At 51.1% G+C, this 16,433-nt stretch overlaps 2 protein-coding genes across 2 annotated transcripts in view; both read left to right on the top strand.

Annotated features, from left to right (window-relative positions):
- The window catches only part of CAPN5 (calpain 5), a 46,525-nt gene that overhangs the window by 24,160 nt on the left and 5,932 nt on the right, over window positions 1–16,433 (top strand). Inside the window, exons 3-10 of the mRNA XM_083816552.1 lie at window positions 662–793; window positions 10,929–11,137; window positions 11,907–12,099; window positions 12,621–12,814; window positions 13,652–13,729; window positions 14,497–14,692; window positions 15,520–15,642; window positions 16,160–16,356. Coding sequence (XP_083672678.1) covers window positions 662–793; window positions 10,929–11,137; window positions 11,907–12,099; window positions 12,621–12,814; window positions 13,652–13,729; window positions 14,497–14,692; window positions 15,520–15,642; window positions 16,160–16,356 — 1,322 coding nt within the window. The remainder of the gene's footprint in view (window positions 1–661; window positions 794–10,928; window positions 11,138–11,906; window positions 12,100–12,620; window positions 12,815–13,651; window positions 13,730–14,496; window positions 14,693–15,519; window positions 15,643–16,159; window positions 16,357–16,433) is intronic.
- Window positions 803–9,738, top strand: OMP (olfactory marker protein). Its single transcript, XM_083816564.1, has one exon. The coding sequence runs from the start codon at window positions 5,056–5,058 to the stop codon at window positions 5,533–5,535; it is 480 nt and encodes a 159-aa protein (XP_083672690.1). The 5' UTR covers window positions 803–5,055; the 3' UTR covers window positions 5,536–9,738.

Here is a 16,433-nt window from a genome sequence, read left to right as displayed (position 1 = left end):
ACATCGCTTTCCAAACCGGGTTGATCAAGTGGCACCACACCGGTTTTGGTGGCAGGACGAGGATTTAATCCTTCTGTTCCAGCCACAAAGCTTTCGGATCACCACGTTTTCTCCATCTGCAGGAGGGCAGACCTCCTGGGGGAGGACACTTGGTTTTTGGGACCCGTGGCTAAGCCCACCGTCTGCGTTGAGCTTCTCTGGGTGAACTGCTTGGGTCGGGCCTTGTAACTCTTCCTCTAAACGCTTGGCTCTTCCCTAGTCCTGCAGGGGTTCATTTTTGGGTGGATCCCCAAGCCCCAGTGTTTGAGACCATGGCTGTGGGTGATGCTCTCGGCTCCCAGTGCCTTCCACCAGAAAGTCCCTGGAGCAAAGTGAGAGGGAGAAAAGCCTGGACATCAGCTGCTGGAGGGCTTGCAGGAACAACAAGCGGTCTTACAAAAGGAGATGGGTCACTGGGGCTGCAGTGATGTGAAAATGTACCATTATCTGCCGGGATAATTATAGCAGAGCTGTGCTGATGCTGGAACAGAACAACCAGCCCGGGGAGGGGGTCTGGTGCCGTGCCCGTGTCCTGCGGAGAGCACGAGGTCCTCTGCCAGGAAGCCTTGCTCCGTATTCCCCCGTCCCCTCACTTACCCGGTGTTTTTCTCCTGTCTCGCAGGAAATCTGCGACGATCCCCGTCTCTTTGTGGACGGGATCAGCTCCCACGACTTACACCAGGGCCAGGTCGGAAACTGCTGGTTCGTGGCTGCCTGCTCCTCCCTGGCGTCCCGCGAGTCTCTGTGGCAGAAGGTAAGCGGTGCCCCACACCGGGGGAGATCTTGTCTGCAACACCCTCGTGTTGTGTTTGTCTGGCTCAAAAACTGCATCTTCAGGAATGCCTCAGGCCCTGAAAAACTGATCGAGTGAAAAAACTCTCTGAAAGGAGTATTTTTCAAGGGGAATTCGGTGGTCGTGACTGCAGCCACGTCACACTTGAGCCAAACTCTTGGCCAGTTTCTCCATAACCAAGAGAATCATGCCCCATCCTGTCCTTCCAGATCCCAAATCTGACCCTCTCCACTCCAGAATAACCTATAAATAAATAAATAAATAAATGAGGTTGCTCAGCTGCAGTGTTGGAAGTCCCTCATCCCACGGTGCTTCCCCTTTGGGTGCTCAGCGTGTGCCCACCTTGGTGAGGAGCCACCTTGCGCTGGGGCAGGTAGGGTGATTTAGGGGTATTATTCTCCAAAGCGTGTGTCCCCGGCGTGTCCCACGGATGGAAGGGAGCACTGCTGCTCTGTCACGGGGCAGGAAGACACCGAGGAGCTGCAGCAGTGCCAGGGGCTGCAAAATGGGACAGACCATGGGGGGCAGGAGGTGCTCAGTGCCGTGTCTTGGCCAGCCTGCGCTCATTTCTACCACGTCCTCTGTGGCAGAAGAAGTAAATCCTATGAAAGGCAAAGCAAACGTAGCCCTCAGTCCCCGGTACAGGTGAGTCTCATCCTAGCACAAGAGACCAGCAAGTTGCAAGCCCCTTTTTCTAGCTTTTACTGCAAAAAGGCAGCCACCAAAGCCCTGTAGGGTTGGCAGGGTCACCCACAGCCTCCTACTCCAGCAGACCCAAAGGTTTTGCCTCCACCTTGTGCATCAGCTCTGCTGCTGCGGGTGGCTTTTGTGGTCATAAACACTGAGCTCCGCCTTGGGAATTTGTTGCAGCAACCTTGCTTTCTGTTAAATTTAAGTCTTTCCTATATATTCCTATATATATTTCCTATATGGGAAGAGGATGGCTGTTGTTGGCTCCTGGATAAGCAGGGAGGTTTCCCCCTGTTTGTGGCCGTTGTGCCAGCCGTGGCTGTTGTTACTGGTGTGGTGCAAGGCGTTGTTTGGGTTGTTCCTCCCCAGGGCGAGTTGTCCTCCCCGCTCACCATTCACCTCCAGCCCTGCCCTGGGAGGCGCCAACCAAACAGGAGCCAGGTCCCTTTGGACGCCTCATTATTTCGGTTTGCCGGCAGCATTGCTCTTCCTCCCTTGGAGATTTTGCTGTGGGTGTTTGTGACTTCTCATTTTCCATGCCCTTAACCCTCAGAGGCTCTTCTTTACCTGCCTCCTTGCATCCTGCTCTCTGTCAGAAAGGTTTGTTTTCCAGCAAAACCAAAAGCTGTGATCCTCTCCCCGAGCCCAGGGATGTTCACTTTGCTGTGGCATTCACTGCAGGGCTCTGGTTTTGGAGACTTCTGAATTAGCTAGGACCCTTGCTCACCATTTCCTTTAAGAGCTCATGATGAAGATTGCCCTGCAAGGAGTGAGTGTGGCTATAAACTGCAGCAGCAGCAACTTTTAGAGCACAATGGGAGAAGTCAAGCGCACAGATTAACCCCTTTAGCCAAACGCTAAATTCTTCAGCTGTCATTAGACACCAAAATATTTCTGGTTCGGAGTTCGGGAGGAGTTGAAAGATGCTGATGCAGGTGTTAGTATCACTGAAATATCAGTCCAGGTCTCCCACTGCTCCTAGAAAATGTAATCCTGATTTACACCAGGATGTAACTTGCTCCATGTGTCCCTTGCTCCACTGCATGCAGTGAAACTCTTCCTCCCAACACAAGCAAGTGCTGGGAAGGAGGATTTCTTCCAGGGAACAGGACAAGCCAACGCACCCCGATGTTTACCAAGAGATGATTTTATTCACACTTTCACCCACGTCACCCCAAGGCTCCCTCCGTGTCCCTCCTCCCCAACAAGCCCATGCTGTTTGAGTCACTGGGTGGGACTTAGGGGCTGGAAGTGAATTGAGAGCAGTTTTCTAATTTCCTGTGCCTTGTCTGCCTCTACATGGTTTTAGATGTCAACTGTGGTCTTTCAGACACATCTAGCTCTTCTGAAAAGAAATCAAAGCAGAGGGACAGGAACCAGGAGACCAAGTGATTTGGACCCCTCTACATCACCAGCTAGCCTGCTCTCCTGCTCCCTTCCCGTATGTTTCCAGGGCAGTGTTGGATCTGAGGGTAAAAGATCCAACAAACCGAGGACCACAAGGCACTGCCACACGCAGCTCAGCTCAGAAAGGCCTCCAGGGTTACCTGAAGGCATTTTTAACTTAAAAAACCCAAAGGTTGGTTCAATAGCTAGTGCTGAAGGTGTTTTAAAGCTTGTAAACAAGTGAGGCAAAAGCTCAGAAGACAGCAAGAAGGGGCTGGTTTCCTCAGATCTCTCTTTGCCCCTTCAAATAGTAAGCCTTAGCTCCTTTGCCTCTGTTCTCAGGGTCTTAAGGAGCGATAGGGGACTGGTGAGTACAGGACAAATCCCAGGAAAATGTCCCACCTTGGGCTCCTGGTGCCTGGGACTTGTCTGGTCAAGGGCATCTTCTGATGGTCTTTTTTGGGGACTTCTTCTGGAATTTGAATTGTGTGACATAGCCCAAGTGATGGCAGTGCCTTTTGTAAAAAAAGTTTAGAAAAGCACTTTCCTGGAGTTCATTTAACACAGCTTGAGCTCCCAAAGGGCCCTGCAAACACATCCTGTGGCAGGAGCCAACACGAGTCACAAATAGGATGGGGAGAACCAAAGGACACGGCACTGTAAGTTGTTCCCTCGGAAGCTTTGTGATGAAACCCCGGACTCTCTGAGAGTCCAAACCAGTGACTTTACCCCAAAGATACCAGGTCACACTTGCAGGAGTCAGGCCTTTTCCATGATGCTCCTAAAACCATGATGGTGGGTTAGCCATCGTCTCATGGTGCATCTTGGCAGAGGGGCATGGCTCGGCGTGGCACCTCTCCTTGGGGTCCACAGCCTCTTGGAGGCACCCAGCACCCTGCAACGAGGAACACGTTACCCAGAACCCCCCTTCCTCTGCCTGGAGGACCCACCGGCAGAGCACCGGTGGGCCCCACATAACCTTGCCCAGCAGTTTTTAGGGAATGAGGGATCCCAGGTTAGGCACAGTGGTCTTGCAACACCCAGACTGTGTCCGAGTCCAGTTCCCGGGAGCACCAAGGTGAAGTCCACACACGAGCACCCTCTCCAGCATCAGTCCAGTCCATCTGAGGGCAGGCAGACTTATGCTGAGGTGCTGGTGTCCCCCAAGGCTTCCTGCTGCAGCATGTGGGGCCACCTGCACCATCCAGAAGAAGACACGGAGTCCTGAAGCTTGACCATGAGTCAAAGTTGAGCTCCTGCAGAGATGAAGGACAACCACACATGGGGACAAACTGGCATGAGCACAGCCAGCGGGGCAGGAGAAACTCTTCCCTTCCATCTGGCACTTGTGAATCCCCATCTGGGCACGGTGTCCAGTTTGGGGGTCTCCAGAAGACTGGAAGATGTGAGTGAGACCACCCGAAGGAGACCACCAAGATGGTCAGGGCTGGAGCACAGGGCAAGCATGGAGATGCTGAGAGAGGTGGGAGAAAGGAAGATGAAGGAGAAGCTTTTTGCTGTCTGCAGCTTCCAAAAGGGAGGATGCAGACCAGACAGAGCCAAATTCAAGCACAATCACAGAGCAAAACTCAACAGCACGAGCTGTAGCACGGGAAACAGAAATATTTATTATTTTCCCTTTACAAGAAATAAAGGGAAAAAGGAAATATTTCCAGCATGTCGTGGTCTGATGCTGATTTAACCGTGAAGTCTTGCTTTGAGCAGAGGGTTGGACCAGACCCCTCCAGAGGCTCTACAACCCAGATTATCTCAAAAACCCATGTGCTGAGAAAACCACCGCTGCCAAAACCTGCAGGATGGTTGTCCTGGCTGTGCACCTTCGTTTAGGGCTAACGAGCCCTGCTCCAGCTTGCCGGAGCGGTTGTCAGGGAGGTTGCCAGGGAGGCTGACATCAGACATCCCTTCCCTATAGATTATCGTGCACAGCGGCACCATCGGTTCCTGCTCTGCAAAGGAGACGGGAGGGCACCCAGAGGAAGCCCCCGAGGGCGTTTTGCGTCACCGGCCCGGGTTGCCTAGCACCGCTGGGACCGCGGTGGAGAAGGGCCACCAGAATTTTTCCCCCCTGCGTGTCCTATCTGGGAGCCAAACGGTGCCGGGGACGGAGCAGAGGAGCCGCGGAGGAGATGGCAGCCGAGGCGGGCGAGCTCAAGCTGCCCTTCGTCCACGATGACCAGCTCACGCGCTGCATGCGACTGAGGGTCCAGAGCCTGCAGCAGAAAAAAGGCAGGCCCCAGGATGGCGAGAAGCTGCTGCAGCCCAACGAGCACGTCTACCGGGTGGATTTCCTCCGGCAGCACAACCTGCGCTTCCTCCGCTGGGACATCCAGCTGGAGAAATGTGGGAAGGTGACGGTGACCGGCACCTCCCAGCACTGGACTCCCGATCTCACCCACCTCATGAACCGGCAGCTGCTGGAGCCCGTGGGCATCTTCTGGAAGAAGCCGGGGGCCAAGGAAGTGGAGTGCAATGAGGCCGATGCCCAGGAGTTTGGGGAGCGGCTAGTGGAGCTGGCCAGGATCCGCAAGGTGATGTATTTCCTCCTCGCTTTCACCGACGGCCTTGAACCTGCTCAGCTGAAGGGCTCCATCGTTTTTAAAGCCTGACTCCCTTTTGCCTGGCCCTTCTTGCTCCAGCTATGCTTCTGTCTTCGTTTTTTTTTTTTTTTTTTTTCCTTTCTTTCGTTCAGTTCTTTGTTGCTTTTACGGGGTTGTTCATTGAAGGATGGCGTCACAAAAAAAGTGGAGAACAGCTTGGTGCTTGGGGAGCCCCTCACCCCGAGAAACATTCCCAAAACGTGCTCTTGCCTGTCTGAGTGATGGGAAAGAGGGAGAATGAGCCATGCTGTGTTTACCTAAGTATAAGTGAATTCAGCTGGGATTCACCAAGCCTGACTGGCAGGGTTTAGCTGGCTTGGAAATATTTGTCTCCCTAACCCCTCCAACCGTGGCACCTGGATACAAAAAGTCTGATGGAAGAATAAGAAGCTGCCACGCTACGAACCTGGAGAGAGCCCTGGCTTCCAGTTTCCACCCTAACCATCCAAAAGAGGGGGCGTGTTGGAGATGGAGCACTTCTTGCAAGGATGCTGAGTGCTGGCAGTGGCTGTGGCTGCTCAGTGTCTCTGAAGACTGGTCCTGTGGAGGTTCGCCGTGCCGTGAAGCCCAAGTGGGGAGGTGGGATTCAGCTTGTCGCCCACCTTGTGCTGCCTGGGGATTTTTGGTACTGGGAAGGGTTGGAGCAGGCATGTGTGTGCAGAGCCGAGCAAGTAAGCCAGCAGCTCAGAGCAGGCTGTAGCTCTGAGCCAGCAGGGAGTCCCCTGCAGCAAAGCCAATTTGTGCATCGTTGTGGCCTCAAAACACCCAGTAATATATTTATCCTCGAGCATCTATGGAGAGCAGTGAGGTCGCAGAGCACTTCACAGACCACAGATTAGGAGCCTGCTGCTGTCCTCCAAAGGCAGTATCTCCTCTCTCTGAATGCCAAGGCAGGGACTGGTGCCTGGGTGGTCGTGGGAGCAGAGCGGGTAGAGAGTACCTCTGGAAGTTTAGGAGCAGGAGATGTGTCTGGCTTGTCCCATGACTGTGGATAAACTGCTAAGTTTGGACATGCCTTTTGCTTCCACCAGAAAGCGAAGGATACTTTGGTGCACTTTCTTGAGACCCACAGATGGAAATGTGCTTTGAAAGAGTCAAGTATTATTACGATTGGTCCTGCAGGTTTTGCTAGGATTGAACCCAAATGTGAGCGAGCACTCCTTAAGGTATGGACGGAGATTTTCCTGATGTATATGAGGAGAGGGCGGTGATGGGAAAGCCAGGATGAGAAGGCTTCATACCCATGCCATACTGATTTGTGGGGGCCATCCCAAAAAGAGTTTGTTCCAAGCTCTTCTTCTGAGCCTCCAGAGATGCTGGAGTCCATGTCCTCCCCAGCCCAACGACAGCTTATAAAATGATAAACACCACCTGTGTCAGACAGAGAGGGGAAGACAAACGGGAAGATTTCAGCAAGCTACGTGCTGGAGAAATGGTGGGAGCTTTGAGTTCAGTATCCACGGGATCCCACAGCCATGCCATGGGCTCTGCTGGAGAAGCTGTTGTTGCTTTTTAGACCCCGAAATGCTGGACCCAAAGACGAGAGGTAAAAGGGTATCCATCTCTGCTTGGCGATAGCATGGACTTACTGTGGGCCAAACCCACTTCTAGGGTCCCAGAAGACCTTCTTACAGGAGACCCAACCTTGTACATCCCAGAGCAGAGCTCCTGACTGCAAACCACATCAGACCAAATAACAGGACTCACTGTCACCCTCCAAAAGGGTTTCTGCACGCCAGGTCTCACAACACGCCATCGCTACGTTGCTGGTTGCTTGGGTAGAGTTCCTGCAGCAGGTCCCTTGCTTGGTATTGATGTACCAGAGTGAATAAAAGCCTAGTCAACAGGGTTCCCCGTAAGGACTGTGGCTGTGTGTGTTTTCTTCATGCCCTTCTTGGTAGCTGCCCCAGTCCTGCATGCAGCAAAGCAGAACCCACTAATTTCCAAGTCACTGTTGGTATTTCTGAGCACCTTTTCCTCTTGTGAAAAGTAAAATGAACTTTAAGCTTTTTCTCTCTTGGAGCATTAATGGAGCATTTTGTGGTCAGTCTGTGGAGGGGTTTGAAACTGGGCGGAGGAGGAAAAATGCTCCTCAGGTGGATCTCACCTTTCTGCCAGAGCTGGGGGTGGGAGGTGAGTGGGGCATTCTGATTTTTCTCTCCCATAGGGCATATGATCCACGTTATAACACTCGCTGAGACTCACCCCACACAGTTTCAGCAGCCCATAAGGGCTTTCAGGTACACCACTCTGTCCCATCTCCTAGGGGAATTTCATCTTGGTTTGTTCAGCACAGCAGGGTCCCTCCCTCCCCTTCCTCAGCTGGCAAGTTCCCAGCAGAACTTCTACCAATTCCTCTTCTAGTCACGGATGTTTCTCCAGGGTCACAGGTGCCTTCTCTTTTAATTAGCCACTCCTAAGAAAAATAAGAAAAAACCTAAACCAGCATAGGGAAATGTTACAAATTAGATCTGGAACCTGGTGTTTCTGGGCTCCCAATTTACCTGTCTCCCTGTAAATTTATCCTACAAAAGTGTCACAGCTCCAGATTTTGGGAGCCCCTAAGCAAAAAGCAGCAGAGTTGTGTGAATGAAGAGATGTCACCTTCGGTGCCTCAACACAACCAAGTTGAGACCAGGACTCAGCAGGACCCCTGGTCCAGGCCATGTTCTCCAGAGTCCTCTGAGAAAGGATGGAGATAGGAACCTGCTTTGGCAGGGCGGTTGGACGCGATGATCTTTCAAGGTCCCCTCCAACCCCTGCAATTCTGTGATTCTGTGATATCTGGGGAGATATCTGCCCTACCATGCCAGTCCATGGCCACAGACGCCCGTGGCAGTGGGTGGAGGAGATGGGGGGACCCTCATCTTCCCTCTGGTCAGTGTAAAAACTGCAACCACAGTGCAACCACAGCTCCTGATGCCACCAGCAGCAGAGGATGCTCTCAGCACTGTCCCCATATGAAGGTGGAGGAGGACGGTGGGGGACCAGTATCTTCTGCCACCGCTGATGGCAGTGCCAGCCCTCAGAACCAGCCAGCTGGAAGTGGCAGCTACCAGCTTTGGCTCGGTAGCTGCCTTTAATCAATGCTGTAATCATTTCTAAGCCCACATTAATAGCGAGTTGATTAGCACAATGGCCCTCTATGACAATTCATTAGCATGAGCGCCAGTCAGGAGGGAATCGATGGGGACTGATGGTCTGACCTTCCCTGGCAGCGTCCCAGAGGGAGTCTGGGGCATATCTTTTATTAGCACTCCTGGAAAACACCAAACCCTCCAAAAGTGGCTCTTGTTCATGGCTCTGTCTGCTCCGCTTCTATTGATCCAGACAACTCAAGAGTGCCAGTGAGCTCAGGGAGCTGATGGCGTCGTTAATATTTCAATTGTCTTTAATTCCGAGAAGCAATAAAAGTCCTGGGCTGGATCATTTCTGGTATTTAAGGAGCTGGGGGGGTTGTCCAAAGAGAGGGCTCTCTGCAGTTGTGGCTGCAACCACCAAAAAGCACAAGGCTCCAGCAGCTGGACCAGGGCCAAGGCCTGGTGCTGGGGTCTCACCATGGCCTGGGACTTCCTAAAGAGCCTCTTCCCATAGCTGTGTCCTGTCCTGTCCCACCCCAACACTTACAGCTGGTCCCCACAGGACAGGCAGTGATTATTTAGGTGTGCTGGAGCATGCTCTGGTAATTATTGTCCCCACGGGCACACTAGGGCCTTTCATCTCTTAGGTCGTGACACGTGGGAAGCAGTTAAGTCAAGAAGTGAAGGAGTCGACGGTCAGTCACAGCTGCATCAGTCAGTACTTGTTAACTGTCGAGCCCATTAATTGCACAGGGCCTCACAGCCCACCCTGGTCATGATGTAGGAGCATGTTATCTTCACCCTCACCAAAAACTCTTTGTTGTGTGTCTCTGTCCTGTTTCTAAACAAAATGCAGTTCCTCTGAAAAGGAGCAGCTGTGCATGGCTGTATCAATTTCTGGCCCAGCTGTTGGGTGGATTTTCTGTCTGATTGTGCTCACAGACATGAAAGTCTACGGACTGTGGCAATTACCCATCACTTTTGCCTTGTCCCACTGACAGTGCCGATGGCCATGACACCAAACCTGCACTACCTCAACCCCTCAACTGCTTTAGTGTTTCTGTCACCTCGGTCCTTCTTTTCCCTGGAACGTGTCCAGAGAAGGGCTCCGAAGCTGGGGAAGGGCCTGGGACACAAGTCCTGTGAAGAGCGGCTGAGGAACCTGGTGGGGTTTGGTCTGGAGAAGAGGAGGCTCAGGGCAGACCTTATTGCTGTCTGCAACTGCCTGAAAGGAAGGGGTGGGGAGCTGGGGGTTGGCCTCTTCTCACAGGTAACCAGTGGTAGGAACACAGGGAATGGCCTCAAGTTGTGCCAGGGGAGGTTCAGGTTGGAAATGAGGAGACATTTCTTCTCAGCAAGAGCGGTCAGGCATTGGGACGGGTTGCCCAGGGAGGTGGTGGTGTCCCCGTCCCTGGGGGTGTTCAAGGAAAGGTTGGACGTGGTGCTTAGGGACATGGTTTAGTGGGTGACATTGGTGGTAGGGGGACGGTTGGACCAGATGATCTTGGAGGTCTTTTCCAGTCTTAATAATTCTATTATCTCCCTGTGCTTGCTTGGATGACTATAGCAGCTCTTACCAGGGATGAATGAGGACCCTACAGTGATGGGACCTTGCTTTCTCCCACTTTTCTTTAGTAGAGCAGATGTACACAGAGTGATGCTCCCTGTTCATTACCACCCAGTAACTGAGCACAATACTTGCTTTTGGGACAGTCCAATCACACCACAATCAAGAAAGAGGACCAAAGAAAGATTTTAATGGTACCCTTCTGACACTAAAATTCACAAAAATTTGGTCATAAGAATAGCCATCAATGAGATTGTGCCTGTCAGTGTTCTAGAGGCATTTGGATAATGCCCTCAGTAATAAGCTTTAACTTTTGGGTAGCCCTAAAGTGGTCAGGCAGTTGGACTTGATGATATTTGTAGGTCCCTTCCAACTGTCCAATTCTATTGTAAAAACTTTCCCAAGAATAGCCATCCCTAATCAAATCAAGGACAAAAAAAAGGTTGCTGTTCCAAAAGCCTGTCTGCAGCAGTAGACGGCAGCAGATTTCCAGGGTAAAATGATAAGAACAAGGCCAAGGAGAGGTATAACAGAAACAGAGCTGTGAGAGATCCTTAGCTGCAAATCTAGTCTGCCTTGGAAGAGCCAGGCCCAGAATATTGCCCGGATATGCTGTAAGCAAGCCCACCTCCCTCACATTCTTCCTTATCTTTGATATTGTCTTCATTAGGTCCGGGATGGGAACTAAACCTAGCAAAAAAGGGAATAACCTGGGTGCACTTCTCCCCTCTGTCTCCTCCCCGTGCTGAACGCAGGTCATCCCGGACTGGAAGGAGCAGGAGTGGAACCCCGAGAAACCGGAGAGCTACGCAGGGATCTTCCACTTCCAGTTCTGGCGCTTCGGGCAGTGGCTGGACGTGGTCATAGATGACCGCCTGCCCACACTCCACAACCAGCTCATCTACTGCCACTCCAACTCCAGGAACGAGTTCTGGTGCGCCTTGGTGGAGAAAGCTTATGCCAAGTAGGTACCTGGGCAGTTGCAGAGCAAAGTGGGACCTGCACACCATGGTTTTCCTCTCTGTTCATTCATCAGTTGGCTTATACTGGTGGAAAATGGTTGTAGTGACAAAATGCTGTGGGCTCCACAGGTGTCTGATGCCAAGTAGGAATTGTAGGTGATTATTTCAGAGTTTGGCTCATTACTTAACAAAGTGTCAGAGGTGGCACTGGTATGGGGAGGCAATGTGATTTTTCCTGCTTCTGTATGAGCTGAGGATAATCCTTTCTTCAAGGGGATGCATCAGTTTTTAGATCAGAAGCAGACCAAAGGCTGTTAGGGCATATTTGTGATCATGGTCTCCACATCCAGCCTCATCCCTTCCCCTTCTGTGTATAAGGCCTAGTCAAAAACTGGAACTTAACAATTTGAGGTTGCTTTAGCCTCAGAAGGAACAGATGTCTTGTCAAAACAGCAGCTTTCCTGGGGAGGAGTGGGACATATCTCAGGTATACAGAAATTGGAAGAAAAACCCTTCACTAACCTTGATTTACCTTCAGAGCAAAATATCCTCCAACTCCACTTTGATTTAAATAATACCTATCCCCGGGATTTCAAAAGCACTGCAAACAGCACGGATCCTATTTTTTTCATCCATCTTTTTTTTTTGCTGTCTCCACCTACTGAAGGACTTCCTACAAATTTCTGTTCTCCACACTGCCTCAAGAATTGTCCCAGGTCTCTCAAAATGCCAAGCCAATGCTGTTGTGCCATTCCTCTCACCCTCTTTCAGGCTGTCAGGCTGTTATGAGGCCCTGGATGGAGGGAACACAGCAGATGCCCTGGTAGACTTTACTGGTGGGGTCTCTGAACCAATTGACCTGACTGAAGGGGACTACATCACCGATGAAGCCAAGCGAAACCTCCTGTTTGAGCGTGTGTTGAAGGTGCACAACCGGGGAGGCCTCATCAGCTGCTCCATCAAAGTAAGCAATATTGCCTGCGTGGTCTTGGTCTCATGGGAACAGGCATTTTAGGGTGCTCTTTGTCTTACCCTGCTGGAGATATCTAAAATAAATCAGATAAATTGTGGCCAAGGGATCCTACTTTGTCATCTACAGGAAAAAAAGTAGAAAAAAGAGACTCAAGCCTGGATCCAACCATATGTATTCCTCATTGCTATGTCCACGAACCCAGGTTTATACCATTACCATTTAAATACTTACCATTAAATTACCATTTAAATACTTTAAATTTAAGATTCACTTCCAGAAAAAAAGTATTTTGGTGTCTGTGTGCAGACTTCTCCACAAACACTGGGTGCCAGTTGTCCCCGTATAACCAATAGGATGAGCTTTATCGGTTGACATTAAGGGAGCTCAGAAACCTCACACTACAGGTGAAGACGAGAAAGGATCTAGTAGCTAATACAACATCTGATACTTCTGCGGAGGCAACTATCTCTCTCCCTGAGCATTGGTGTCTTCTCCTTGTGTCCCCTGCCCAGGCCACATCGGCGGCTGACATGGAGGCCCGCCTCGCTTGTGGGCTGGTGAAGGGCCACGCGTACGCGGTGACAGACGTGAGGAAGGTCCGCCTGGGTCACGGCCTGCTCTCCTTCTTCAAGTCGGAGAAGCTGGATATGATCCGCATGCGGAACCCGTGGGGTGAACGGGAGTGGAACGGACCTTGGAGTGACACGTGAGTGGGACAGGCAGCAGTAGCACCTTTTTTGTTGGTAAAAGCTGGGGTAGAGCAGGCCCTGAGGCATGAAACAATTTGGCTATATCTACACCCATAAGATAACATTGTACAAGCAGTTGTGGGATGCTGCTTCAACCAATGTCCTAAACCTACTATTTCAATGGGGTGGTGGTATTTTTTGCCCTGGGGTCCCTGAAGAGCACAAGAGGGTGGATGAGCTTGGCAGACCTTGCCATTGAGGCTCTGATGGGTGCTGTGGTGAAATCACTGGCATTTTCACTCTTGTGAAGGATGGTTTTACCTCACCTTTCCACTCCCAGTCTTGTTCCAGCCAAACTAACACCCAGCAGAGTCAGCCTCTACCACTGCTGACTGCTGTGATGTCTGGGGATGGGATGGGATGGGATGGGATGGGATGGGATGGGATGGGATGGGATGGGATGGGATGGGATGGGATGGATAACCAAGGGTTGGTGTAACCAGAGGCTGTGGCTGGTGTCCATTTTGTTATTCTTACTAGTAGGGTGGATTCAGCTCCACTGGTCAGGAAAGAAGTAAAAGTTCAGGGCCATGGTTTAGTGGGTGACATTGGTAGTAGGGTGATGATCTTGGAGCTCTTTTCCAACCCTAATGATTCTGTGATTCTCTGCTTCTCTGAGCCATCCTGCACTTCCCCCTTGTCTGGGAGACAAGCTAACCAAAGCAGTGTGGGGACGGGTTGCATGGCTGGAGCTTTACATGCCTCATGCCCCTCAGATCCTTCTGAGGCCAAGTACTCCCTTGAATTCTGTTGCCCCTTGCCCTCGCAGTAATGATTCTGCTCTCTTCCCACAGCTCTGAGGAGTGGCAGAAAGTGAGCAAAAGTGAAAGAGAGAAGATGGGGATGACTGTGGAAGACGATGGAGAGTTCTGGTGAGTCCCTCCTGGGGTTGCTGCCATGGGCTATGCTCACAGAGTCCTCCCACTCTGTGAAGCATCTGAGTCATAGAATCATAAAATCATAGAAGAGGCTGACCCCAGCTCCCCACACCTTCCTTTCAGGCAGTTGCAGAGAGCAATAAGGTCTGCCCTGAGCCTCCTCTTCTCCAGACCAAACACCCCCAGTTCCCTCAGCTGCTCCTCACAGGACTTGTGTCCCAGGCCCTTCACCAGCTTCGGAGCCCTTCTCTGGACACGCTCCAGGGCCTCGGTGTCCTTCTTGTAGTGAGGGGCCCAAAGCTGAACACAATTTCCATTTCCATGCAACCAGCCATCCAGAGCAAACAGCTTTCCAAGCCATAGGATCTTTAGTGAAGCCTCCTAATTGAGCCCGCAGGTATTAGCTTTGGATGGCCGTGACCCTAGGATTGCAAGCTGCTCAGTATCACGCTGGTTCCAAACAGTTTCAGTTGGAAACTTGTTGATCATAACAGTCTCACCAGGTACACATTTCAATACCACGTGTACCCATCCATGGAGGAAGAGAACTGCTCTGCTTCCACCACTCCAAAACATGTAATTCCTCTGTATGAACCAAAAAACTGTTTACTGCATGGGAAAAGGTATCTCCACCTCTTTGCTGGTGTCAGCCATCAGAGGCTACCCACACACAGTCTCTAACAGGTGATCAGGAAACTCCCTGCAACGTACTGCTCAGGGGAACAAAGCAGCATAACCCAACTCTGTCCTTTCTGACTTAGGATGACCTTTGAAGACTTCTGCAAATACTTCACGGACATCATCAAGTGCCGTCTCATCAACACATCCTACCTCAGCATCCATAAGACCTGGGAGGAGGCAGTGCTCCACGGGGCGTGGACCAGAAGTGAAGACCCCTTGAAGAACCGCAGTGGAGGCTGTATCAACCACAAGAACACCTTTTTACAGAACCCCCAAGTGAGTCATGTAGCCTAGGACCTTCTGGAGTCTTCACACACATTTCCAAGGATTGAAAGGTCCTACAGGGATCTAGAAGTCCAAAAGAGCTGCCAGACCTCTATGCTAATAGATTTAATGTGACCTTTCTCAGGCTGAGACCCCTGGGCACAGCATGACCAGCGTCCAGGCCAACTCTTTTAACCTTATCCCTCTTAATAGGGAAACTACATCCATGGGCTTGGTGTAGAGCACCTTGGCACAAGCAAACAGCAAACTTTGCCACAGGGTAGTTGTGGTAGCTGATGCCAGTTAAACAAGGCCAGGAACCCTTTCCAACTATTTAGATGCCTGAATGATCAGATCCCATTTTCTTTCTTCAGACCATGACACTGTGAAATTTTCTTGGACAGATGCAGTCTGTAGGGCCATTTGCTTCTAGCTGGGCTTTCAGAAAAGGCCCTGCTGTGTGGTTAATCAAGCTTTTCCGTCTTGCTCTGAACTGGGATTCTGTGTAACATGAGACACGTTTTTTTAAGTCCTTCATCTAACACAAAGATAAAGGATGCTTTTGTCCATTGCAGGAGTTGTCATCAAGAATGTGGGAGAGTTGTTTTCAGCTCCCAGCTCTTTATTAGCCTTTCTTTTAGGTCTCTGTGAACATAATTCCTACTTCCATGCCTCATATGAGGACTTGTGGCAGACTGCAAGGGATGAAATGCTCTGGTATAAGGCTTCATCATGACACCTTGGATTCTGCAGAGCAATTCAAAGATGGGCTTACCCCCACCCATGCCCGGTGCTCCTTTTCTTAGTGTCCTTCCTCACCTTCCTCTCTTTGCTTCCAGTACGTGTTTGATGTGAAGAAGGCGGAAGATGAAGTGCTGATCTCCATCCAGCAGAAGCCAAAAAGAACCAGTCGCAAAGAAGGCAAAGGAGAGAACTTGGCCATAGGCTTTGATATCCATAAGGTAGACAGTGGATCCTGCATGTTAACCCGAATCCTCTCAGTAAATTTGTTAGTAGCAGAGTGCTACCCCAGTGTTGCGTGAGCACTGGTATAATGTTTAATCATTACTCTGTGTGCCCCCGTGGGTGTCCTCAGCACAGCCTGCCCCCCTCCAGTGATGGTGAGAGATTTTAGAAGTGAGGAGTGACAGCACAGAAAGTTTCTCCATGCTAAAGGCAATGGTTAGTCTGTCACCTCTGAATGCTGAAATTTGCTAGACTGACCCTCAAATGTAGCTTGATGGGCCTCCAGTGTCAAGCTGGAATGAACAAGAACGAGTTTACAAGCCACCAGAGCTGTGAGAGCCACATCAAAGCCTACTTTCCATCCAGCTTATTTGGCACCACTTTGCCGTTTCTCTTAATTCCAGCCCTCCCAGCACTGTGGGATCAGCCCTTGCTGTCTTCCCCCCAGTTGGACACCGGGATGTTTTCCCTTGGTGCTGTCCTGCTGACTGTCCCACTGTGGTCTGTGCCCAGGTGGAGCTGAACAGGAACTACCGCATGCACACCCTGCAGCAGAAGGTGGCCAGCTCCATCTACATCAACTCCCGCAGTGTCTTCCTGAGGACGGACCTGAAGGAAGGCCGCTACGTCATCATCCCCACCACGTTTGACCCTGGGCACGAGGGCGAGTTCCTTCTCAGGGTTTTCACAGATGTGCCTTCAGATTGCCGGTAAGGAGCGGTGATGGGGAGGAACTGGCAATTTGGAGAAAACCTTGTGCTTTTTATGGCAGGAATTGGCCAAAGTC

This window comes from Anser anser, assembly GCF_964211835.1.
Source record: "Anser anser genome assembly, chromosome: 1".
In the NCBI taxonomy this organism is placed as follows: Eukaryota; Metazoa; Chordata; class Aves; order Anseriformes; family Anatidae; genus Anser; species Anser anser.
Note: the sequence above shows the minus strand (reverse complement) of the source record. Positions and strands in the feature narration are given on the sequence as shown.